At 45.3% G+C, this 26,051-nt stretch overlaps 1 protein-coding gene across 4 annotated transcripts in view; it reads left to right on the top strand.

Moving 5' to 3' along the window:
- Nucleotides 1-25,743, top strand: part of STK33 (serine/threonine kinase 33) — a 1,224,797-nt gene extending 1,199,054 nt beyond the window's left edge. For all 4 annotated transcript variants that reach the window (XM_078680992.1, XM_078680994.1, XM_078680993.1 and 1 more), the window contains 2 exons: nt 850-933; nt 23,060-25,743. In XM_078680992.1, the coding sequence (XP_078537118.1) occupies nt 850-933; nt 23,060-23,275 (300 nt within the window). In that variant the 3' untranslated portion in view covers nt 23,276-25,743. The remainder of the gene's footprint in view (nt 1-849; nt 934-23,059) is intronic.
- The last annotated feature ends 308 nt before the right edge of the window (nt 25,744-26,051 follow it).

Genomic DNA, 26,051 nt, shown 5'->3' on the forward strand with positions numbered 1-26,051 from the left:
CTACACATTGGATAAGATGCAGCCCCCAGAAGGTTTGCATGCTCATTCCACCAGAACTAAAGCTGCAACCACTGCAGTAGCATTCAGAGTCCAGTCCTGGACATCTGCCAGGCAGCAATGTGGGCTTCCCCTCACTGCCTGCATTGTCAGGTCCGTAGGGATGGGGATTTTGCCCGTTTGGTCCTGCTGGACTTCCCTTGTATAAAATTAGTCTGCAGACCCATCTCCGGGGAGGTATTGCTTGGGTATCCATTCTAAGGTGAGGAATCTGCGGCTGGAAGTCTCCATCAGATGGACAAGTTACTTACCTTCGGTAACGCCTTATCTGGTAGAGACTCTATCCAGCCACATATTCCTTACCAACCCACTCATCCTCCCCGCTCTGCGAACAGATTTCAAGAGACAGGGCTTTCCCCTTTCAGGGCCCTTGTATTCCACACCAGTTGTCAATGTACTTTATAGCTCTGCACTTCTGGCGCGGAAAGTCGCAAAAAGTAACTGACGTCAACCCACTGGGGAGGCACCTATATATCTGCCGCACACGTCACTTCCGGTGCGAACAATGCTTAGTGGAGCCAAATGATGCCACCTATCGGCGCACAGAGATACTACTCAAGAAAAATTCCCTGATCCAGTCTGACTGGATAATTCTAAGGTAAGGAATCTGCGGCTAGATAGAGTCTCTACTAAATAAGACGTCACCGAAGGTAAGTAACTTTTTTGTAATTAGACTTATGCAAATATTAATTAACTTTTTTGTAAAGAGTGTATGAGCAACATAAGATTTTTTAATGTATTGGAACAAAGATTACCACTTCACAATATTTGGACTTGCTACTTCTATTATAGATCAATAAGAAGAAAAGTCCGACCAGATCAGTACCAAATGGGACTGTTAAAAAGAAGGGTACTAGTCTAAAGCCGTCCACTGCTGTAAGTAGTAGGTTTTTCAAAAAATAAATCACGATAGAATGTTTTAAAAATGTTTATTTTGAATTTCAATTCACTATCGATATGGTTTCTTACACGTATTTACATTTTAATGTCAACTCTTTTGGTGAAACATAAGTCTGCTCCTGAGATGGTGATCCTTCTGTTGATCAGTTTGTACAAGAAAATAAACTACAATAACAATTTATGGTTATGATCGGTTCAGAAAGTTTTTAATACAGTTGATAAAAAGTGGTTAGACCTCTTTCTTTTTAAAAAATAAAAAACTTTTTACATTTTATTACTTGCAATAAACAACAAAGTCCAGCTTTTCACATAACTGTCTCAATCGCGTTCATGCTGGGTTTCTCTCATAGGATCCAAACCCTGATCATAATCCCCCCACATTCTCGACACTCTGCAATACTTCTGAGGTTAACCCCTGGAGACATATACATACTCGTCGGCCCTAGCACCATAGTCCATGCCTTCAGGTTGAACCTATTCATTCTTACATTTTCTTTTACCTTCTATTGTCTTGAATTACTTCCTAAGAAATTAAAAGGGTGCCAGTTCAACCAATCGGTAATACCGAATATCTTCACATTCATTCCTATGGGCTTCCAAGCCCATAGGAATGAATGGGTAGGTATTCGTTATTACCTAATCTCAATTACCGATTCGGTAATAACGAATATTAAGGATTCGGTATTTTTTACCTAATTCTTACCTACATCTGAAATACCGATTTCTAAATACAGAATCGGTAAAATTCGGTATTTAGAATTCGGAATTTCCGTATTACTTACATCGGGCCCCAAGTTTTTAGGTGTTTACGAAAGTTACTGTAGACTGTATTCTTGTGGAGTGGTATGGGAAGAGAATTCCATTGGGAGGGACCTAAGTAGGAAAAAGATCGCCCCCCCCATACTTGACAGTCTAACCCTGGAACCGAGAATTTCGCCTGAGTAGTCAGTCTGAGAGGACTGCGGGTACGTATAAGATGGACCAGGGCAAACAGATACTGAGGGGCCACACTAGATTTGATCTTAAACCCCTCTTAAGTCCCTAGTAAGGCGGTACTACATTCAAATTAATGCTGCTAGTATGCCCTGCAGCACGCTTTGTGCCACCCACGTAAATTGCCCTTTGAACCCATTTCAGTACTGGCTCTTGTCTGACAGAATATCGATGAAACAAATATCGTGTGGAAAGAATATTGTCAAAAATATCAAGGACCAAAATATCGAGAAGGTAAGTGCAATGAGATAAATATAGATTTAATATTCCTTACTCCTCATCAAAATTCAGTGACGTGTTGCAGTGTAGTGGAAGCTCCTTTGCAAAGCTGGCTGGTCACCTTTCTGTTTCTTATTGCTATATGTGGGTACTAAACTGGTGCTAATGAGCTGCAACAAATGCCAAGACAGACAGTGTTACCTGGTTTAACAAGCATTTGCAATGCAATAGGTCTCACATTCGCAAGAGTTTGAGCTATTGGCATTATAAATAGTAATATCTTTTAGTTATGTCTTTTGAAAACCTGCAAGTGGTGCGTGAATACGCACTTCCTACTTATAGTCATTGCTTGCAAGAAGCATGGCTGGCAGTAAAACTGACACAGTTACTGCTAGACTTGCTTTTCGTAAGCTACAACTAGATGTACAAAGTGCGTGTTTACGCACCGCTTGCTGGTTTTCAAAACACATAAATAAAATGCATTGTCATTTTCAATGCGAATAGCTCAAACTCTTGCAAATGCGAAACTGATTGCATTGCCAATCCTTGTTGAGCTGTGAGATGGAGGTGGCAGCAACTTTAGGAAGGCAGGGACTATGACGGTCAGGCCCTGAGTTTGAAAAGCAGAAGGGAGGAGGAGGCAGCTTCAGCCAAAACCGACCTTGGTCTTTGAATGTACAATAAATGTGGCAAGATAAGAGCAAGATTTATAGCTATGTTTACAACACAGCTCAGTAAACCACGAGCACTGGTGTCGACTGCTCCAGTTTAAAAGAAGAAACAATTCCCCATTGGGGGGGGCAGTAAACAATGCAGATTATTATATGAGATGTATGACAAGCATCTAAAAAAATGAGTGTGCGCAAGTTTATATTTTTGAATAATAGAGGCACAGGTGGGAAACACTTTAATTGTTATGAATATTTTGTAAAACAGCGCCGTACACACACAGAAATAACAAGAATAGCGCATTCAAATGATCTCTTCAAACTAAAGAGAGCTATTTAAAAGCTCCAGTGACTCTGAAACGGAGCGTCTTCGGAAACGGATTGCTGACATTAAAGCCCCCTCGCCTGATGCATTGGCTGCCTGCTTTTTTTGGACACGCAAGCTTAAAAGCACTCTTTGACAAAGCACACAGATACTCCCCTGGCTGTCGGTGACAAACTGGCTGCGGCGATCCAGCACACACAAACACCGCATTGCCCCCTCCCCAATCACAAGGGGTAGAGCAGCGCCCCGGCCTTGCTAGTACCCAAGGGCACAAGAGGGCTGTGCCCCCTGGGCAGCACCCCCAAACAAGGGTAGCTTCGAGCTCCCTGTGCGATCACGGGTACAAGAGCGTCGTGTCCGTAGCACTGCAGCCAAGACCTAGGTAGCGCCAAGCCTACTATCCGATCAACCCAGACTTAGATAGCGCCAAACCTCTGTCCGATCACGATCACATGGTGCAAGAGCGTTGTTTCCTGAGGACAGACACCCTGGACGGAATAAAGAGAAAGGGTCCCGAGTGCTGTGTACGTACAGAGAGAAGTACTCTGGGCTCAAGTGCGTCCTGGTCCTGTCCGGACGTGAGAGGAGGCACCAAATATCAGTGAGTGTTTTGGAAAGCATAAAAGAAGGGACTCCCCCATGAAATGTGGCTACCTCCCTCCATGCTCATTCACCGTCTGATTGAGAGAAACGCTGTATTTGAGATGGGAGGGGCATGGGGGCAGAAGCAATGATGACGGAAAGCAATAGCGTGCACGAACCTGTACAAGGGAGAAATTTTCGATTAATAAGTTGCAACAAACGAATCCCCCCTTAAACGTGGCTACCCCAGTCCGTGCTCATTCGCCATCTGATTAAGGTAAACTCTGTTTCTGATAGATACATCTGCTGTGTGGATTCCTCACCTTGTGAATATCCCCTTGCGTCAGCAACATTCGGAAATTCTTTTTGTAGCCTCGCGCCGAGGTGGACTCGGACGTCATAGAGACACGACATCGGTCGCGACTCCGCTGACGTCACCGACGCCTACAATAGGCCCACGCCGGTGTGATGACATCAGTCCCCTTTTTTCCGCGCCGTTGACGCTAACAGTTTCGGGATACTCTGTAGCTTCTAGTAACTCTGTTACTGTATTTCTTCGATTCTCCGTTCTCTGACCTCTTTGCTCTTTGATTATGTCGACAAAGAAGACGGGTTTTAAACCCTGTAGAGAATGTGGGAAGATGATGTCCGTTACGGACCCACACCAAGACTGTATTTGGTGTCTGAGCTCCGACCACGACGTGGATGGGTGTTCGTCGTGCCAAAGATGAATCCGAAGGCGCTGCGAGAAAGGGAGTCTAAGCTTCTTGTGGCTAAGCTGAAGGCCGATAAAGTTAGAAGATCTTCAAAACACTCGAAGAAGTAGAAATCGAGGTCCAGATCGAGGTCTCGAGAGGCGTCGGCTTCGAAGTCTTAGTCAGATCATGCTTCGAGCTCTCGTAAGAAGCATAAGAAGAGGAGACATGAATCTCGACGTCATTCGGGTGATAAGTCTGACTTGAGGTCGAAATCACCCAAGAGGATGAAATCGAAAGTAATTTCTCTACAAGAATCGGATCAAGAAGGCGAGGCCTCGCCTTCGGGGTCGCATATTCATTCTCCGACTCCGGTTCCCGATCTGACTCCGGCTCCATCTCCAACTCCGGCTCCATCTCAGACTCCAGAAGACGTCGGTGGAGTTCCTGTTGAGGAGGAGGTTCGACTCCTGTTGTTGAAACAGATTCGAATCTACCTAGAGATCGACCTGAGTATCCACCTTTTCCAGCTCCAGGTCAGGATCCTTCGGCGTTTCTTAACGCTATGTATGGTGTTTTCTCGAGGTCATGGTACCCCTCTGGAGCACCTTCGGGTCCCATGGGTCCAATGGCTTTCAATTTGGGTATACCTCATTCCTATGCCCCGGCACCTTTCATGCCGTATATGCCAGCCCCGACCCCGATGTGGCCGTACCAGGCTCCACCGAGGTCGACGCCGATGTCGACGCCGGCTCGACCGAAGTCGACGACTCCAGCACCGGCGTCGCCCGCTCCAAGCAAGTCTATGGAACACCCTTCTAAGCCTTTGGATTCGATTCCGACGTCGGCTCCGGTGCCGTCGGAGTCGACAGTGGATCCGGCTGCACTCCGCGTTAAGCAAAGGTCTAGGAGAGAGGCTCAACGTCTCCTGGAGGAGCAGAGGTATTGTGAGTCTCATTCTGACTTGGAAGAAGGTGAGCTGGATGAGAATTATTTCGAGGACCTAGCAGAGGCGAGTGGTCTTGAATTTTCCCCAGAGTGGGTTTTACCATCAGGCCCTGATGCACCCTCTAAGGATGTTCAACCATATCATGTGGTTATGAAAAAGGCAGCGGGACTTTTGGGTTTAACTTTGCCTACTGTCGAATTTAAATCAAATCTGCTGACTGAGGTTCTTCATTCTCCAAGCTCTGCTGTGGAGCCATTACTCCCGTTTAATGATGCTTTGACTGATCCCATTATGGAGGTGTGGAAGAAGCCTCTTTCTTCTCCTTCTGTTTCGAAAGGTGTGGCTAGGAGGTATAAAGTAGCTCCTGAGGACCCTGCCTTTTTGTCATCTCACCCTTCTCCTGAGAGTTTGGTGATTCAAGCGGCATGTTCAAAGAAGTCAGTTGGTGCTTTTCCACAGGTATCTGGCGACAAAGAAGCTAGAAAGCAGGATCAAGTGGCCAAGAAGACTTTCTCTTCCGCAAGTATGGCGTTAAAATCAATGTAATCAAGATATGTCCACGCTCTTATGGACTCTATGCGTTCATTGATCCCTAAGGTTCCAGAAGACTGCAGGGGTGACTTTGAGGAAGTTTTATCTGACACTCAAGCAGCAGCTAGTCAGGTTATCCAGAGCGGCCTCGATACTGCGGATTCTGTGGCAAGGATCATGGGCACAGCGGTTGCCACAAGGCGTTCAGCTTGGTTAAAATCCTCTGTTTTTTTGGCTGATGTACAGTCTGCTTTGTTAGATCTGCCTTTTGATGGTGAAGGACTCTTTGGCAAAAAGGCAGATACGGCCTTGGAGAGGTTCAAGCATAGCAGGGCAACTGCTAGATCTCTTGGTCTTCAAGTCAGAGGTTCTACGACCAGGAAATTCAGAGGTTTTGGTCGCTCTTCCTTTCGTACATTTAGACAAGGTCAGCAGCAGCAGCAACAACAGCAGCAGCAGCAGCAAAATACCTTGTATAGGTCGTACAGGGGAAAGCAAAGGGCACGTCCTCGAGGGCGTCAAGCCTCTTCCTCCTCCACCTCCTCTAACCCCCAGCCACAGAAAAGCAGCCCTAGATCCGCCATTCAGGATCATGTGGGTCCGGTGGGGGGCCGGCTTACCCACTTTCTACGGGATTGGGAATCGGTTACATCAGATCTTTGGGTTCTCAATCTCGTAGAAAATGGGTATGCCCTTCCCTTTCGGGAGTTCCCTCCCAATTACCGTCCTTGCCAAGGATATTGCTCAGAGGGACATCTGTTGCTTCTTCAGGAGGAAGTTCTAACTCTATTGAAAAAGGGTGCGATAGAGGTGGTCCCAGAGCAGGAAAGGGGTCAGGGATGCTACTCCCGGTATTTCCTGATACCCAAGAAGGATGGCAGACTTCGTCCAATCCTGGATCTCAGGATCTTGAATTTTAATCTGAAGCAGGAGAAATTGAAGATGCTCACCCTTGCTCAGGTTCTTCAAGCACTGCTGGAAGAAGACTGGATGGTGTCTCTCGACTTGCAGGATGCGTACTTTCACATCCCAATCCTGAAGTCGCACAGGAAGTATCTCCGTTTTACTGTGGGATCGCAGCACTATCAGTTTGCGGTCCTTCCGTTTGGTCTTACTGCTGCGCCTCGAGTCTTCACCAAGGTGATGGCGGTGGTGGCTGCGCATCTCAGAAGGTCAGGGATTCCTGTATTCCCTTATTTGGACGACTGGCTGATCAAAGCAGAGTCGTCAGAGAAAGTGCTCCATCATCTGCGAGAGACAACCCAGTTGTTGTACAGGTTGGGTTTTTCGATAAATGTGCCCAAATCTCACCTGGTGCCCTCCCAGCGCAACCTGTTCATAGGTGCTTTACTGGACACAACTGTATGTCGTGCATTTCCTCCTCCTCAAAGGATTCACGACATACAGGAAATGATTCCTTTATTTTACAATGGAGCGGTCGTTCCAGTCCTGAAGGTCCTTCGCCTGCTCGGTCTGATGGCTTCATGCATTCTGTTGGTCAACCATGCACGCTGGCACATGAGGGCACTCCAGTGGTGCCTCCGCAGGCAGTGGTATCAGCACAACGGAGATCTCAGGGAGTCTGTGAGGATCTCCAGAGAAGCTGCGGCGGATCTATCTTGGTGGGGTGTGGAAGGCAACCTGTCTTAGGGGAAGCCTTTTCAGTTGCCTCCTCCGGTGGCCACAGTGATAATGGATGCATCCACTCTAGGGTGGGGTGCTCATCTGGGGGATCTAGAGGTCAAAGGTCTTTGGTCTCCAGAACCTTCTAGAATTGCGGGCGATACGTTTGGCGCTCAAGGCCTTCCTTCCTTCCCTTCGCGATCGTTCAGTCCAGGTCCTGACGGACAACACGACCGCGATGTGGTACATCAACAAACAGGGAGGAGTGGGGTCGCAGTGTCTCTGCAGAGAGGCTCTGCGTCTCTGGTCCTGGGTACAGGACCATCAGATTTGTCTGATGGCAAATCATCTGGCCGGAGTTCTGAACGTTCGTGCAGACAGTCTCAGTCGGCAGTTCTCAGCCGGCCACGAGTGGAGGCTTCACCCGAAGGTGGTTCACGACATCTTTCGGATGTGGGGGACTCCTCGGGTGGATCTGTTCGCCACTCGCGAGAATGCTCACTGCCTGTCGTTCTGCAGTCTCCAGTATCTGCTACAAGGAGCCTTGGGGGACGCGTTTCAGTTGGGTTGGGGAAATCAACTCCTTTACGCGTTTCCTCCCATACCCTTGATTCCTCGGGTTCTGAGGAAGATTCGCCAAGACCGGGCCCAAGTCATATTGGTCGCCCCGGACTGGCCAAGAAGGGTGTGGTATACAGATCTTCTCCACCTCTCCACTCACCCGCCGCTCCGTCTTCCTCTCAGGGCAGACCTCCTCTCTCAGATGGAGGGGCAGGTTCTACACCCCCACCTCCAGACATTACACCTTCATGCCTGGAGATTGAACGGGGCAACCTGAATTCCTTTTCCCTCCCGCCTGACGTTGTGGATGTCATCTTGTCAGCCAGGCGTGACTCCACTAAGTCCATCTATTCTTATAGGTGGTCAAAATTTGTCACGTGGTGTGGGGATAGGTCTATTGACCCTGTGAGAGCCCATTTGTCTGATGTTCTCCAGTTTGCCCTTTCTCTGGCGCAACAGTGACTTGCTGTTGCCACAGTGAAGGGCTATCTTTCAGCGCTGTCGACATTTCTCTGCTTGCCTGACCAGCCATCTCTTTTTAAATCTCCTGTGGTTTTAAGATTTTTGAAGGGCCGCACAAATAAGTTCCCTCCTACTCCTTTTATTGTGCCTCAGTGGGACTTAAATCTTGTATTGACCTTTATGATGGGTGCTCCCTTTGAGCCTCTTCACAAGTGTCCTTTGAGGCTTCTGACTCTCAAGACAGTCTTCCTCGTTGCTATTACCTCGGCAAGGAGGGTAAGTGAGCTTCAAGCTCTTAGTTACAAGCCCTCTTTCTTGACCATTCATGCTGATCGAATGGTTCTTAGGATCAGGGCTGCTTTTCTGCCTAAGGTGGTGACTCCTTTCCATCTAGGACAGTCCATTACCCTACCTACCTTCTATCCTCCCCCTCACCCTTCTAAGGAGGAAGAGAGACTGCACCATCTGGACCCCAAGAGGGCGGTGTCTTTTTACTTGGACAGATCTAAAGACTTTCGTTTGGTTAACCAGCTCTTCATTGGGTTTGCTGGCTGCAAGAAAGGAAGAGCGGTCCATAAAAGAACCTTGTCGAGATGGATCGTCCTCTGCATTAAGATCTGCTACTCTTTGGCCGGTAAGGAACCTCCAGAGGGTATAAGGGCTCATTCTACAAGAGCTAAGTCTTCGACCTCAGCATTGGCTAGAGGTGTTCCTGTAGAGGATATTTGTAGAGCGGCAACTTGGTCTTCCCTCCACACTTTCGCGAAGCATTACTGCTTGGACTCCGAAGTGAGGAGGGACGGTCACTTTGCACGCTCTGTTCTCCAGGATTTCCTGGTTTAGAAGAGTGGACACCCTCCTCCGGGAGTGGGGACTGCTGTGGGACTCTATTCACAAGGTGAGGAATCCACACGGCAGATGTATCTATCAGAAGAACAAGTTACTTACCTTCGGTAACGCTTTTTCTGGTAGATACAATATCTGCCTGTGGATTCCTCACTGACCCACCCGCCTCCCCGTTGTCCACTCTTCTTTACCAGAGTTACTGTAATGTATTATATATTTATTTTGTTGTCAAGGTAATGTTTCAATTGTTTTCCTGCATTTGCTTTACACTGTGTGTTTTACCTTGACTATTGTGTACTGTGTATACTGTATACATTTCTTCTGTCATTGGTCCGTCCGTGTGCCTCGATGGCACGGAAAGAAGGACGGAACTGATGTCATCACGCCGGCGTGGGCCTATTGTAGGCGTCGGTGAGGTCAGCGGAGTCGCGAGCGATGTCGTGTCTCTATGACGTCCGAGTCCACGTCGGCGCGAGGCTACAAAAAGAATTTCCGAATGTTGCTGACGCAAGGGGATATTCACAAAGTGAGGAATCCACAGGCAGATAATGTATCTACCTGAAAAAGCGTTACCGAAGGTAAGTAACTTGTTTGTTTGAGCTGGGAGGGTGGAGGGAGGGCAGGAACACTAATGACAAAAAGCAACCTTTAAAAACACGGAGCGAGGGGCGGGTGGTGGTGGGGGGTGACAACACTGAGGAAAGCAGCCATGCAACACCGAGGAAAGTGGCCGTGCATATTGAACGTATGAGCAAACCAGGCGCCATGACAAAACAACAACAAAGTAGTCCCTACATTAAAAGATACCGCCCTGCAGAGTAAGTTAACTGTAGTTGGTCGATGCTGCTTCCTCCAGAAACGAAAGAAAACGGAAGTAACGTATCGGACCACTGCCAACAATGAGCGAGATAAGAAGAGCAATGCCAGATTTCACCAATGGCAAGCGACAAAACAAAGAGAAACGCAATGGGTGGCGTTTCACAAGTAATACTGATTACTTAATGCCTCGAAGAAGCAGCACATGCGCTGCCTATGCAAGACCTAAAAATGAGGAACTCATGAAGAAATTCTATTACAAAATCTGCCATATTATGCTGCATAATTTGCCTTTTCTTTACTCAACCCAGCTGCAAAATGTGGGTCTCTCTTGCCACATAATTCCAGTGGCCCTGCATATATGTGGAGTTAAGTACAGTAAAACTTTCCTTACCTAAAGAAATCTACCTTCACCATTTTGTTGTCCTTGATATTCTTCAAGCAATATTTTGTCCACACACCAGCCTTTTTGTGCACTTTGAAACTGCCATTTTGATCGGGGAAAATAAACCTTTTGCCAGGCCCAAACCTTACTTTTTAATACATATAAGCCACCCCTAGGGAATGCCCTGAACAACCCAGAGGGCAGGTTGCAGTGTATTCAAAAAGTTAGACATGTACGTTTAAGTTTGACATGTCCTAGTAGTGAAAAACTCCTAAATTTGTGTTTCACTATTGCAAGGCCTACTTCTCCCATATTATAACATTTGAGTTATCTCATTACATTTAATAGGCTGTAACTTCCAATTGGGAACAGATCAACAAGTTGAGTTTGGTGTCAAAAGAATTATAATAAAAAACCCTCTTTAATCGTAAAGTTAGATTTTTAATCACAATTCTGAAAATGCCACTTTTAGAAAGTTGGCCTTGTCCTAAACATTTAGTGCCTGCAGGCTGTTCCTGTGTTACATGACTAGGGTCGCTAGTAGTTGGGCTTTGTGTATTGCTCAAAGCAAAGCTAGGTGTTGGCAGGAGTGCCCATTTTGAGTTAAGGAGGGGGAAGAGTTGTCCCCTACCACACAAGCACATCAGAAAATCGCTGCCTTAGCACTCTTACGAAGAAATTGCCACTAGTTTAATGTGACATCAGTCAAGCTGGGGCCAGGATAGGGAGGAAGGGGATGCCTGACACCTCAGAGGGGTTAAAATGATATAGCACAGGTAGTGGTGGCATAGGCTGTCGCACACTAATGCTAAGGTTGCAGTAAGATGACAATGGTAATTAATATTGGTATACTTATAGTGTGCTAGTGGTGCCCCTCAAGGTAAAAAGAAAAAACCACTACCCAGATTGTTGGCTTAAACTGAAATCCCAAAAAATGGCAGTACAAATGGACTGACTGTACAATGGTTATACCTCGGCACTCAAGATGTAGAGCACAGAAGCAAGTGCAACTGTGAGAAAAAAGTTGTAAGAACTGACCTTTTTACAGAGTCATGTATTCATAAATAGACCATGAACAGAAACACATTCAATGTGAAACCACTTATGGAGAAAACATCAAATAGATTATGATTATATTCTAGTTTAATGTCATATTAGACACAAATATCAGTCAGGCGATGTCAAATCAGTAACACATGTGTTGGAACATATATTAGGTACAATTCTCAATCAAGTGACATTAAGTCAAAAACACATGTTTTAGAGTTGTTTTCAAGTATGTTATCAAAAAGAGTTCTTCCATGTGTGATTTTCAAGAAGAGACACAACGAACAGCCGACACGTGTTTCGATACTAGAACGTAACTTCCTCAAGGCTTGTTGTTTATGTTGAAATAGACAAGGCAAGAATGCAGAATTCGAAAAATTATTCTGTGTTCCCTCACTTTTGTAGGGGAGAGATCAAAAAGTTGATGAACCTCAAAGTGAGGGTAGAGTAGTCCCTCTTTCTCAGAGGTCTACTAAGAATCTTGATGGCGTGTGATCCTTTTAGAAAAGATTTTATTATATGCAAGCCACCGTGTTCGAGTTACAAGAGATCGCAACCCAATATTGTAAAAGCCAGCCTACACTACATCGTGGTTGGCCTGCACTTGCAACTTCGTCCCTGTCCCTGAAATCTTTAGAATTGCATATCTCCAGTTCTACTGATTGGATTTTTGTTGTTTAGGTCTTAATTTATTATTAAAATGTAGTCTATGTTTAAAAATTGGTGTGGGATTTTCTTGTGTTGTTTTCACTTTATCACTTTTCGAAGTGCTGCATAGATACTTTACACATTGCTTCTAGGTTAAGCCTGACTGCTCTGTGCCAGGTTACCAGAGGGTTGAGCACAGGTTGATTTGGGGTTTGCTTGTGACTTCACCCTGACAAGGAGTGTGGTTCCTGCTTGAGAATAATTCCCCCTCCCCCAACCAGTAACTCCATTTCTTCCATTCTGGACGTGGTTCAGTTTTGAGCCTTTCCCCCAGGAAAGAGAGTCCAGAACATTCAAGCTATGATCCTGATCTTTCAGTCTCAGTCCTGGATTTCAGTGAGGTCTACTCTGAGGCTGCTGACACTGATGGCCTCTTGCATCTTGCTGTCAAGCACGCCAGGTGGCATATGCAAGCTCTGCAGTTAGATCTGAAGTCCAAGTGGGCCCAACATCAAGTGGATTTCTCTGACCATGTTCAGATTTCAGAATAGACGGTAAAAGATATGCAGTGGAGGTTACTAAGCTTCGATTGAGTCAGCGGCAGATCCTACCCATAGGTGATAGTTACTAGGTACAGCACTTGCAGTCCTTGTCGGTGCAGCCTCTCTTTGTTGGTCACTCGGTGCAGCAGGGCAGTCCTTCTATGGCCTATTACCTTTAAAACCTGCATTTTGGGGCTGAATATATAATGACGAATGTATTGTAGAATGCACCATTATTTTTCCAAATTTTCTTGGGGAAGACCCCCCGCCCTTTTTAGTGGTCAGGCTTGCTCACTGCACTCGTTATGCTCCATATGGGGGTTGGGCTGGCACAATTTGCCAGGACTGCTTTGGGGTCCCAGGCGAGACAGGAGCTTATTGTATTGCTAAATAGACCACTATATACATACATGCCAATAGACCCAATTCAGGCTGTTTTCGACCTGATATTGCCTCTGCTTCAATAGACGTGGATGAGGAAAATGCATTCTCTTGAACATTTTTTTAAACCTCCCACTTTCTTCTTCTAAAATGTTGGCATGTATGTGTATGCATCTATATGAAAAAGGTTTCTCAGATGTATGTACCTAAAAAATAAATACAGAAACTCTTGGAAAATGTAGAATCCGACCAAGGATTCAACTTTCGAAATAAAACCAAACATTGATAAGTTTGTCGCTGAGATGCAGCACTAACCTTCCCATTAAAATCTTTCGATTTTTGTATATTCTTTCAATATAAACTATTAAAATCTTTAGTAATTTGAGTATTTATTTGGTGTGTACTTGTTTTTGCATTTTTTCTGACATACAGTTTTAATGTTTAAAATTAAAATTGCCTGGGGTTCCCCGGCTTCCTTTAGTGATTCAGTGGGTCCCCAGGAGTCAAAAGATTGGGAACCAGTGGCATAGATTATAATGTACTTGTAATAAGGCAGACGGGAAAGTTGTCACATTTGTGATGGAGTAACCCATACACCAAACTCTAAATAAGGCCCTTATTCTTAAGTTGTCTGATGGGGACTCTGGGTGAGCCCGTGCACAAACTTGTCTTAAGGATTTTGACTTTCAAAACAGTGCTTTCTAGTTGAAATAACCTCAGCCAGACAGGTAAGAGATTTGCAGGGTCTTATTTCCCATCCACCCATTACTTCTTTTTACTCTAACAAATTGGTGTAGAGAACCAGGTTGCTTTCCTGCCAAAGATGGTGACTCCTTTCCACCTGCCTCGGTCTATCACCCTTTGGATCTCGTATCTCACACACCATCTCAGAAAGGAGAAGGAGTGATTGAATAGATTTTATCCAAGGGGGTAGTCAACTAATACCTGCACTGCAATAAGGACATTCATCTGGATGACTGGCTCTTCGTAAGATACTGTGATGCCAAGAGGGTAAAGCAGTGCAGAAAAGCAATGCAACAATTGACAGTGAAACCCTGCAGCAGCTAGCACCTAACCTGTTACCCCCAAAGTGATAAAAGAGCACACAGTGTTAAGCCCCCACTGTCAAGGTGCGGCCCTCAACTGGACTTGACAATGTTGAACATAAAAGGGCAATCAGTGCACCTCTACATGAACAGTAAAACAAATAACAAGGCCTATATCCAGAGTTGTATTCTTCAAAACATCTTTTTTATTTGTTATCAATCACAATTTGATTTGAACGTAACATGTAGAGTAGACCAGACAACTTGTTTTGTCCAATACAATGGACTTCTTCAGGGCATATGCGGAGTCATAATCCATAAAGCACCAATATATCTGTGGCAAATGCAAATAGTCAGTGTGTTATATGTAACTGGAACGGAACAGATGAATCACTCTGTATATGATATGGCCAATGCAAATAGTCAGTGTGTTATATGTAGCTGGAACGGAACAGATGAATCACTCTGTATATGATATAAAACAATTGTAAGTAGCTGTGTCTATTATATCAAAATTCCGATAATATGCGGTGCATCAAGAGTCGGTAATACGCCGGGTCACACACACAAATAAGGTGGCCGAAGACAGACAGAACCATCAGTTCAGCACCATAATACATGTTGGAGCAATGCGTTCATAGGAATTCTCCTTTCCTGGTATGTAGACCCGGCGTATTACTGATAACATAAAACACGCTGACTATTTGCATTTTCCACAGATATACTGGAGCTTTATGGATGATGACTCTGCATATGCCCTGAAGAAGTCCATTGTATTGGACAAAACGCGTTGGCTGGTCTACTCTAAATGTTGCATGTTACGTTCAAATCAATTTGTGATTAATAAAAAAGAGGAATTGAAGAATACAACTCTGGATACAGACTTTGTAATTTGTTTTACTGTTTATGCGGTGGTGCACCGATTGCTCTTTTATGTTCAACAGTGCAGAAAAGCACTCTGTCAAGTTGGATCATCCACTCCATTAAGACCTGATAAGCACTCGTCAACCACCAGAAAGTAGCAGGGCCCATGCTAACAGGGCCAACACCACTGCTTCTGCTCTTGCAAGAGGTGTTTCAATATAAGAGATCAGCAATGCAGCCATATTGGCATCTCTACACACATTAGCCAGAGCATTACTGCCTGGACATTACCGCCTGTACTCCGAAGTGCGTAGGGATGAACATTTTGCAAATCTGTCTTGCAGGATTTTCTGGTTTCACCATCCATCAACCCTCCTCGCAGGTGGGTATGGTGACGGAATCTGTTCTACAGGTGAGAAATCTGCAGGGTGAAGTATCCATCAGAAGAAAAAGTAACTTATCTGTGGTAACGATCTTCCTGGTAGATAATCTATCTCCAGACAGATTTCTCACAGACCCTCCTGCCATCCTGTTTGATGGATAGTTATAGGGAAAGTTAATGATCCCAAATATGCATACATTTTTTAACTGCACTACTCTATTGATGTCACACCGTCCTTTGGCCTCTAAGGGTGGGAAAAGATGCGTGGAAACTGACAGGGGCACTATATGACTTTGGTGATGGCATGCGACAGCCCTCCCGGTGTAAATTCGAAGCAAGCATCCCTTTACCGGTGATGTGCGAGCTTTGAAATTTGTGGATCCAGTTTAACGCCTGGGGTTATTCTATAGGTGAGGAATCGGCAGGTAGATAAATTATTCACCAGAAAGATAGTTCTCTTCCAGGGGATCCTCATCAATAGTCATAAGCATTAGAATATTCCCGCCCATGCGCGGGACCCCGGAAACAATATATTATATGTGCCCCACATATATATAGACATATATATATAAATATATATATATATATAAAAATAAGCAATTGCAGCCAAATAAACAATAGAGCTGGAATATGCAGTGAAAAATTTCCACAATACAGTGTATTTTGCATTAGAAACATGAGAAACAACACCAATGCTTGTTTAGAAACTGTTTTAATGCTTAGAAAACAGTAGAAATTCTCATAACACACTGTAAGCATATACAGCTCCCAGGCTGCATTGCAAAATCCCAGTCTAAAAAGACTGAAAAGCTAACCTGTAGCTGAATGTACTAAAACTGACGCTGTGCCTTTAAGGCACCTCAGCCCCTAGCTTCCCATCATGCCTCAGGGGTTACAGTTAGGTCAGTTGTTCTTTCCGGCTCCTTCAGGAAGGACCCTGGATACTCAGCTCCACATTTTTCTGCCTTTTTCAGTCAGAAAATCTTCAAAAGAACAATTTTTTGATTTACTTTGACTTTTCACATCATAGTCCAGTAAATAACTGCTTAGCAGTCAATTTTTTGTGAGGTTTTCCTTTCAGGATGCCCTCATTATTTGATGATTGCCCTTCTTGTGGCCACAAGAAGGCAAAAACAGACTCTCATGAGGTCTGTATTTTATGCTTGCCAGAGGATCATGATCCTAAAGACTGTTCTCATTGTAAAAAGCTGTCTGACAGAACACTTAAAGACAGAGAGAGGAACAGGCTCTATGGTCTGGCCCAGAGATCCATGAGAGGAAGATCTGCAGAGAGGAAGAGTTCAAAGAGACCCAGAACTCCCTCCAAAGGCAAGTCAGAGCGTCCATCAACCTCAGCACCGGGCTCGGCGCTGAAAAAACGACATCTGATGGACAGTTCAGGAGAAAAAGCTCCGTCGACGTCGAGATCGGCGTCGATGAGGAAATCGTCGTCGAAAAGAGGTTCGCCGTCGTCGAAGAAAGCTCCGCCGTCGTCAACTAGGCGACGATCGGCGTCGAGAGAAGCCACGAGATCGCCGTCGGCGAGAGGTTCGGCGTCAAGACATAAGTCAACTCCGCCGCCGTCAACCAGGCGACGGTCGGAGTCGAGAGACAGATCACACTCGCCGTCGTCTCGACGTCGACAGGCTTCGAAGAGTGTAACACCTCCGTCGACGTCTCCACGGAGGCGCTCGGCGTCGAGGAGCAAGAGCCCCCTCGGACGGTCGTCGTCGAGGAAGGGATCATCTAAGGCACGTCGGCGCTCGTCGTCGAGGATGTCCGATCCTCCGCCGTCGCCACATGCCAGGTCGATGACATCTCCGTCGCCGACAGATCAACGTCGGCCGACGTCGAGAGCTCCGTCGACGGTAGGACTAGATCGTTCGACGTCGAGACCTCCGTCGACGGCAGGACTAGGCCGTTCGACGTCGAGACCTCTGTCGACGGCAGGACAACGCCGCTCGACGTCGAGGGAGATGACTCCGCCGTCGGCGCATCATCGCCGATCGACGTCGAGGGACCACAGATCGTCTTCAAAGCATTCAACGCCGAAGGTTATCGCTCCGTCGATGCCGCAGAGGCGTTCGACGTCGAGGGAAAGGCTTTTGAGACGTCCTCCAACACCGGTGAGACGGAGATCGCCTTCGGTGCCTTCGACAGTCCTAGTGACACAATCTGCTTCACTCCATTCCTCCTCAAGTGCCTCGGGTTCAACGGGGTCATCTTCTAGGAGTAGGAGTCCGGTTCAGAAGAATCCCCAGCGGGGTTACACTTCACATGTAAGACTCTCGCCAAGATGGTATGCTCCTCTGAGTAATTGGAAGGATTCTAAGGCACCAGAGAGACTTCAAAGGTACTTAAGTCCAGTCCACGGGTCTCCTCTTCAGCAAGCAGAAGAGGCAGAGGGACAGAGTCCTGCCATTCACCGATCACGCTCACGAGAGAGAAGAGCGGACAGGTCGCATGCCCCTAGGGTCTCCCGATCGCCAAGGAGGGAGCAATCCAAATCTCGAACACCGAGAAAGGAGGTACGGACTGAAAGATCGAGATCTCCAGTACATCAGAGGGTGTCACGTTCTCCTCGAAGGGAGGAACGACCTAGGAGATCACCGGTGAGGAAGGAACATTTTCACCACAGGAGAAGAAGAACTCCTTCATCCTCCCCTCCATCTTCGCCTAGATCTTCTAAAGGGGACTACTCTCCGACGCTGGCAGACAGCCCTCGCTCAAGAGCTTCCCCTCTGGACGACGTCAACACGTATCTGGACGTTTTGCAAAGGGGTGCTCACAAGCTGAATATAGAGATGACCACTCCAGAGGTATCCACTACTGTGATTTTTGAGACTCTTCATCATAAATCATATACACGGCCGTTGCTCCCATTAGTCCCAGGTATAATGGACCCAATCAAAGAGGTTTTCCTCACGCCAGCAACGATCAGAGCAGTACCGGCACGTATCCAGAAAAAATATAGGCCGGCTGACTCAGATCCTATCTTTGTTAAAGGTGAGCCTGCAGCGGACTCAGTTATTGTAGCCTCAGCTAGGAAGAATCACACAGTCGCTCCTTCTTCGTCAGTTCCTCCTGACAAAGACAGCAAGACGCAAGATTCTTGGGGACGTAAGGTATGCAGCACAGCAGCTTCATCTCTAAAAGTCTCTAGTGCATCAGCCCTTCTGGGAAGGTACGATAGAGCCCTATGGGACTCCATGGAACGATTCAAAGGGAAATTGCCCAAGGAGGACCAGAAGGACTTTGGGGAGACCGTGACGGAGGGCTGTTTGGTGGCAAATCAAATGATTAGTTCATCAGCAGATAACGCCCTTCTAAGCTGGACATAACTACTCACATGGGATATGTGCGAGGAGATCCTCTTGGCTGCGTTTAACTGGGCTCAAACCAGATGCCCAGCAGCGCATCCTCAATCTGCCTTTTTCCGGATCTTCACTCTTCGGTGAGCATGCCGATCAGGAAATGGCTCGTATGAAGACTGAGTTAGACACAGTAAAGGCAGTAGGTCTGGAGAAGCAGAAAGCACAGTTCAAACGACGCTTCAAGACCAACAAGAACCGGGGAGGCCAACAGAGGGTTCAAACCCCTCAATGGTCTCAAAACAAGCCGCAAGGAAAGCCACAATACAGAGGAGGAAGGTCAAGCAGAGGTAGAGGCGGACATCATCAGTCCTCTACCACACCTAGAGGAGGCAAGGCCTGAGCAGTGGCTTCCTCTGTCGCCGTTACCCACTCCAGTGGGAGGAAGTGCTGCACAACATCTGGCAGAGTGGGTCAGCATCACGAAAGATCGGTGGGTGCTGAATATACTGCGCAATGGATATGCGCTACGTTTCAGGAAGAAACCACAACCGACTCCTCCAAAAAAGTCTCGCTCGTACCAACTAGAGCTCCTCAAAAGGGAAGTGAGCGTCCTCTTACAGAAAAACGCAATCGAAGAGGTACCCCTATCCCAAAGGGGGAAAGGAGTGTACTCAAGATATTTCCTTGTCCCCAAAAAAGACCAAGAAGGAAAATTCAGACCGATTTTGGATCTTCGACTCCTCAACAAAGTGGTGGTCAAAGAGAAGTTTCGCATGTTGGCACTCCACCAAATATGTCCTCATCTACAAATCGGAGATTGGATGTGTTCGGTGGATTTACAAGACGCGTACTTCCACATTCCTATTACACCAGGTCATCGAAAGTACTTGAGGTTCCTGGTAGGGACCAAGCATTACCAGTTCAAAGTGCTTCCTTTCGGGCTCAAATCCGCACCAAGGGTTTTCACCAAGTGCATGGCAGTGGTAGCGGCGTGTCTACACAAAAAAGGTCTCTTTGTGTACCCATATCTAGACGACTGGCTCCTGAAGAGTCCGTCCCCTCGTCAAGCCACCAAAGACTGTCACCTGTGTCTCCAACAACTACACAGGCTCGGCCTCCACGTGAACACAGAAAAATCAGTCCTGCAGCCCACGCAAACTATCCACTATCTGGGTGCAGTTCTGGACACAAAGTTAGGAAGAGCGTTTCCTTCGCAGGAGAGACTGTCTTCCATGGGGCAAAAATGCAAAAAGTTACTTCAGTCTCCTCGTCCAAAGGTGCGAGAAGTAGCGTCTCTTTTGGGCTCCATGGCGTCCTGCATCTTCCTAATACCGAACGCCAGGTTGAGGATGCGGCCTCTACAAGAGTCTGTGGAGGATCAGTGGGACCAAGCGACGGGAGATTGGGAGGACCGAATCATCCTGTCTCAATCAGCACTGACCTCAATAAAGTGGTGGACTCGCCCTCGGAATGTCCTGCAGGGAGTCCCTTTTCAGCAACCTCTTCCTTCGCTGTCTGTGGTAACGGACGCATCTCTAGAAGGCTGGGGTGCTCACATGGGTCATCTTCAGATTCAGGGTCGCTGGTCGACCAACCTTCAGACATACCACATCAACATGCTGGAACTTCGAGCAGTTCATCTGGCGCTCAAAGCGTTCTTTCCAGCAATATCAACGGACAAAATCCTAGTTCAGACGGACAACACTACAACTATGTTCTATCTGAACAAGCAGGGAGGAACTCGATCTCGCCCTCTGTCTCTGGAGGCCCAGACAATCTGGCACTGGCTTCTGGCTCGGGGACTGTCGGTGGTGGCAGTGCACCTTCCAGGCGAGCTCAACACAAAAGCGGACGCACTCAGCAGGCACTTCGAAGATCAGCCAGACTGGGTGCTACACGACGAAGTAGTCGAAGAACTTTTCCGTTGCTGGGGTCGTCCAGACATAGACTTATTTGCGGACGACGAAAACGCCAAATGCCACGCCTTCGCGTCCAGGTTCCACCGGCCAGGGACGCAAGGGAACGCTCTCCTGCTGGAGTGGACAGGAATGTTCGCTTATGCTTTTCCCCCTCTGGCACTGATTCCGAAGGTGGTGGCCAAGCTCATCAGATCGAGCATGGACATGATCCTAATTGCTCCGGATTGGCCGCGACAATGGTGGTATCCAGACCTGTTACATCTGTCGCTGTGTCCACACAGACGTCTTCCGTGCAGGCCAGACCTGCTGAGCAAGATGAACGGGAGGATCCTGCATCCCAACCTCCCGTCGCTGAACCTGACTGCATGGCTCCTGAGGTCTTGCAATATGGACACTTAAATCTGCCTCCGGAATGTATGAATATTTTAAGAGAGGCAAAGAGACCTTCCACAAGGACGTCTTATGCGTTCAATTGGAAAAGATTTTTCATTTGGTGTAAGGACAATGGCTTTGATCCCACCAAAGGACAAGAAGAGGTAGTTCTTCCATACCTCCTATACTTAGCGACATCAGGGTTGAAATACGCTTCTATTAGGGTTCATCTATCCGCCATAGTAGCGTACAGAAAATCACCTGCACAAACATCGTTTTTTCAGGTCCCAGTGGTGAAAGATTTCCTTCAGGGATTAAAGAAGGTCTATCCCCCTGTGAGAAATCCTTCTCCTCCCTGGGAGTTGAACCTGGTTCTCTCCAGGCTGATGTCTACACCGTTTGAGCCTATACACAAGGCCTCCTTGCAGCATCTCACTTGGAAGGCGGCCTTCTTGGTGGCAATAACCTCTGTGCGCAGGGTTAGCGAGATACAAGCACTCTGCACCAAGGAACCTTACACTGTGTTTCACCACAACAGAGTAGTAATGAGGGCTCACCCATCTTTCCTTCCAAAGGTGGTATCGGATTTTCATATAAATCAAACGATTACCCTTCCTTCGTTCTTTCCTAACCCATCGACCCCAGCTGAGAGGTCGTTGCACTCGTTAGATCTTAAACGGGTGCTAAAGTTTTACCTAGAAAAAACTAAGGACACCAGACCAACTCTTTGTCAATTATGGTGCTATGAGGACCGGGTTTGCAGCAGCCAAAAGATCCATCTCCAGATGGATTGTCTCTTGTATCAAACTAGCATACCAGCTGGCTGGCAAACCTTTGTTACAATCACCCAAAGCTCATTCCACTAGAGGGAAAGCAGCCACAATAGCTTTTTTGCATGACATTCCTATGTCAGAAATATGCAAGGCTGCGACATGGAAATCAGTCCATACCTTTACAAGGCATTATTGCCTAGAGTCTGATTCCAGAGCGGATTCTCAAGTAGGGCAAGCCTCCTTGAGAAACCTATTTGGGTAGAATAAGGCCTATTTTTGTGCCTACGGATATGAATGTTATCTGTTGATTCCTTTGCCCGCAGGGATGAGGTGAGGCTCGCTACTCTATTCTAATGCTTATGACTATTGATGAGGATCCCCTGGAAGAGAAGGATTAGTTACTTACCTGTAATCCTAGTTCTCTTCCAGGGGTATCCTCATCAAAGTCATAAGCAACCCTCCCGCCTCCCCGGGCAAAGGACTTTGTTTATTACATAGGAGATGGTTTTTAACCTGTTATTACCATGGTTTGGTTTTCAGTCTCCGAAAAGAACAACTGACCTAACTGTAACCCCTGAGGCATGATGGGAAGCTAGGGGCTGAGGTGCCTTAAAGGCACAGCGTCAGTTTTAGTACATTCAGCTACAGGTTAGCTTTTCAGTCTTTTTAGACTGGGATTTTGCAATGCAGCCTGGGAGCTGTATATGCTTACAGTGTGTTATGAGAATTTCTACTGTTTTCTAAGCATTAAAACAGTTTCTAAACAAGCATTGGTGTTGTTTCTCATGTTTCTAATGCAAAATACACTGTATTGTGGAAATTTTTCACTGCATATTCCAGCTCTATTGTTTATTTGGCTGCAATTGCTTATTTTTATATATATATATATTTATATATATATGTCTATATATATGTGGGGCACATATAATATATTGTTTCCGGGGTCCCGCGCATGGGCGGGAATATTCTAATGCTTATGACTTTGATGAGGATACCCCTGGAAGAGAACTAGGATTACAGGTAAGTAACTAATCCATACCGCAGATAAGTAACTTTTCTTTACAACTCTTCTTGTTCTTTGCCTTCTAAAGTGTTATTTCAGATGGACAATTTGTTTAATATATTATGTTTTTGTTAATGTGTGATTTTTCTATTACAGGCTCCTTCTGGTGGGAAAGTTTCCCCCTTGCCACACTCAAAACGCATTCAGGAAAATCTAGAGAACTGTATGACACCTACCACATCTACTGCGAAACAAGCTGCACCTTCTGCTAAGGGAGAAACAAGCAAGTCCCCTGCTCACAACACCCAGCTTATAGGACAGAAAACCCCAGTCAAATCCATTGCCAGTACCAAGATAAAAAAAACAACATAGGAAACAACCACGATGAACAGTATATATGACATTATCGTTTTTGTGCCAAAATAAGGTTTCGGCATTTAAGGTGGACATGAACAGGATTCTGAAATGTTTGACATTATGGTCTTCTGAAACTTGAGGCGTACAGAACGCTCCAAATGCCTGATGTGACGTTAGCCTGCAACACTATTGTGAACTCTAAGAACTTGTGAAAGGACATATGCTTAATTTTGTTATTTGCAAACTGTGGATTTATATTTTTCGTCTAAATGTGCATAATTTATTTTGTGTATCCGCTACTTCTCAGTAGACATACCTCCGAGAAGGGTTTTATAAACCCTTTAGCAGTCTTCCTACAGTTTCATATGTTTGTATATTTGTGCATTATGTATGTTACATGCCTGCAAAGCTTTCTGTATATCACTTATCCCACTATAACTCTAAACATAGTGAGGCATTAAGTTATTGCCCTTTTAATATAATGAATTCAAACATGCGGCACCTTTTGAGACAAAATGCTGGAACACACGCACACACCTGTGCAGAGAAATTCTTTATTACATGCTAGTTCCTACATTAGAACAAGCATGAAATAAATGAATGAAAACAGTACTCGTCTACAGCAACTTGTTACAGGCAAGTTCTGATGTCACATTTCCTGCCACGGTACCAGTGGCGGAGAAAGGGTTATCAGCCATCATTATTCACTACTTAAAAAATAGATATTTATGGGGAGTAGTAGTTGGTGAACTGTAGATGTGCTGCTGCAAGTGGCACACTTTGCAAGAACCGTTCATGTTTTAGGCCTAAACAATCGCTGTAGGCTTTACACAATAATTGTGAACATAATCATTGTGCAATTATTTTGTGGGGGAGCAGTGTATTATGTGGATAATCTTTCTGTTTTGTGCATGCTTTGCCTGAGCAGTTAAATTGCTACCCTGCAGCATACATCTCCCCACACAGGTGAATGTAACTCTTAACTTGTCATATGCATCGGTAACAACGGTTTGTTATAGCTGCTACTTCCACACCAGTACTTTTTGGTGGAAATAGATATAACATCCCAGTTGCCACTTTTGTCCTGCGAAGTCCTGCCCATCAAATAGTTGATTGAGGATAGACAACATGAAAACATATTAATACATTACACAAGTGCGCATAAAAAGTATACTGCAAGTCACATATACTTTGTCGAGGAGAGTCTCTGTGAAAAAGTCATCAATATAAACTGTGGTGCTTCATTCCGTATAAAATCAAAACGTATCAACCTAATTGAACTAAAAAGAAATAAGCGAGGAGTCATTGATATATATCAGCAATGTATTATGCCTTATGTGGCAGTCAGAGATACTAGAATAGGATCCCTAACAAATCGGAGCATCAGTATACTAAAGAATAAAAAAATGAGGAAAAATTAGGTGCAAGAAATCCAGTGAATATGGCCCACGTTGGCTCGAGAGAAGCAAAACAAAGAATGAAACTATTAAAATAAATGGGCAGATAATAAGTAGTACATCCCTGTGTGCTTCTCTTAGCTCTATGATGCAATTTATTTTCCTGTTTGCTGGCACACAGTATGCCCAATAGGATATGTTCCCAGTTTTAAGTTGCCACTAGACGTGCAATTGATAAAATGCCCGACCTTCCTCAGTTGCAATAAATATTCCAGCAACTCCTTATGTTGTAATTTCAACATGCAAAGAAAAGAACAGGTTTGCGGCATAATTTGCACCATTTAAGGCATTGTGCTTCATAAAAAGGCTGCCCCCTCAACTATAGTCTTTTAGAATGCCTTTCTGGCGTTTCTCCACCACTTAACAGAATGCACTTTTCCACAGTTGACTAGAAGTAGGGCATAAACGGTTAATGTTCTACTTCATTTGAAACCGTGGCGTGCTAATGAAATACTGCACTAAATAATTTGAATGAAAATAGCAAGTGTTCTGTAACATCCTGGTATGTCATGTTCACAGGGTACATTACGAGCTTTAATCAAAAGGTGGCAGTAGTGAAATGTGTACAGTAAGAAATGTGCCCCTGTGAGTTATGCCCAATTCATGCAGGTTATATTTAAAATCATTTGACTCGAGAAAGGAAAACAGATTATGATGGAATGTTCTGAAATTCGTTGATTATATTTAATCAGTTTGAAAATAATCCTGTAGATGGAAACAACGTTTGTCTGTTTAACATCTCTCAAACAGTTTTGTACTTTAAAAGGATTTTTTTTTATTTCTATTTTGCATTTGTTTAAAATGTACACCGTTTTAAGTATTTTGGCTTCCCCTTAATTTCGAATTTTGGCAATAAGCCAAAAATGTTTATGGTGCAATGTTTAGAGGATGGGGAGGAATCGGAAAAATGTATTTTCTTATATTTCCTTTTAAATATCCCTTTGACCAGACTGTATTTTCTTATTTTCTTTTGTAAATAACACTTTCATGCACATCATTGTAAAATAAAACTTCTTCCATAATTAAGTTTTATTTCCATTGCAACTTTTGGTCTATTTGAGTTATTCGTATTAGTTGAACTTGAATTATTGGAAATTATAATATCGTAATTTATCTTTCCAGTCAGGACCATCTCTAGTGATCAGTCTCATTGATCTTCCTTTCAATGGGATCTGTTTGTTTGGAGACAAAAGTGGACACTGCTCTAGCGAGGTTTAAAGTCAGCCAGGAAATAACCCTCTCACTCGACCTTCAAAAGTCTCAAACCCAGAGGGACAATAGGATATTTGGTAACGTTTGGGGATTTTCTAGGGGCTTCTACATTTGTCAGTGAC

The sequence above is a fragment of the Lissotriton helveticus genome, chromosome 3_1, assembly GCF_964261635.1.
Source record: "Lissotriton helveticus chromosome 3_1, aLisHel1.1, whole genome shotgun sequence".
In the NCBI taxonomy this organism is placed as follows: Eukaryota; Metazoa; Chordata; class Amphibia; order Caudata; family Salamandridae; genus Lissotriton; species Lissotriton helveticus.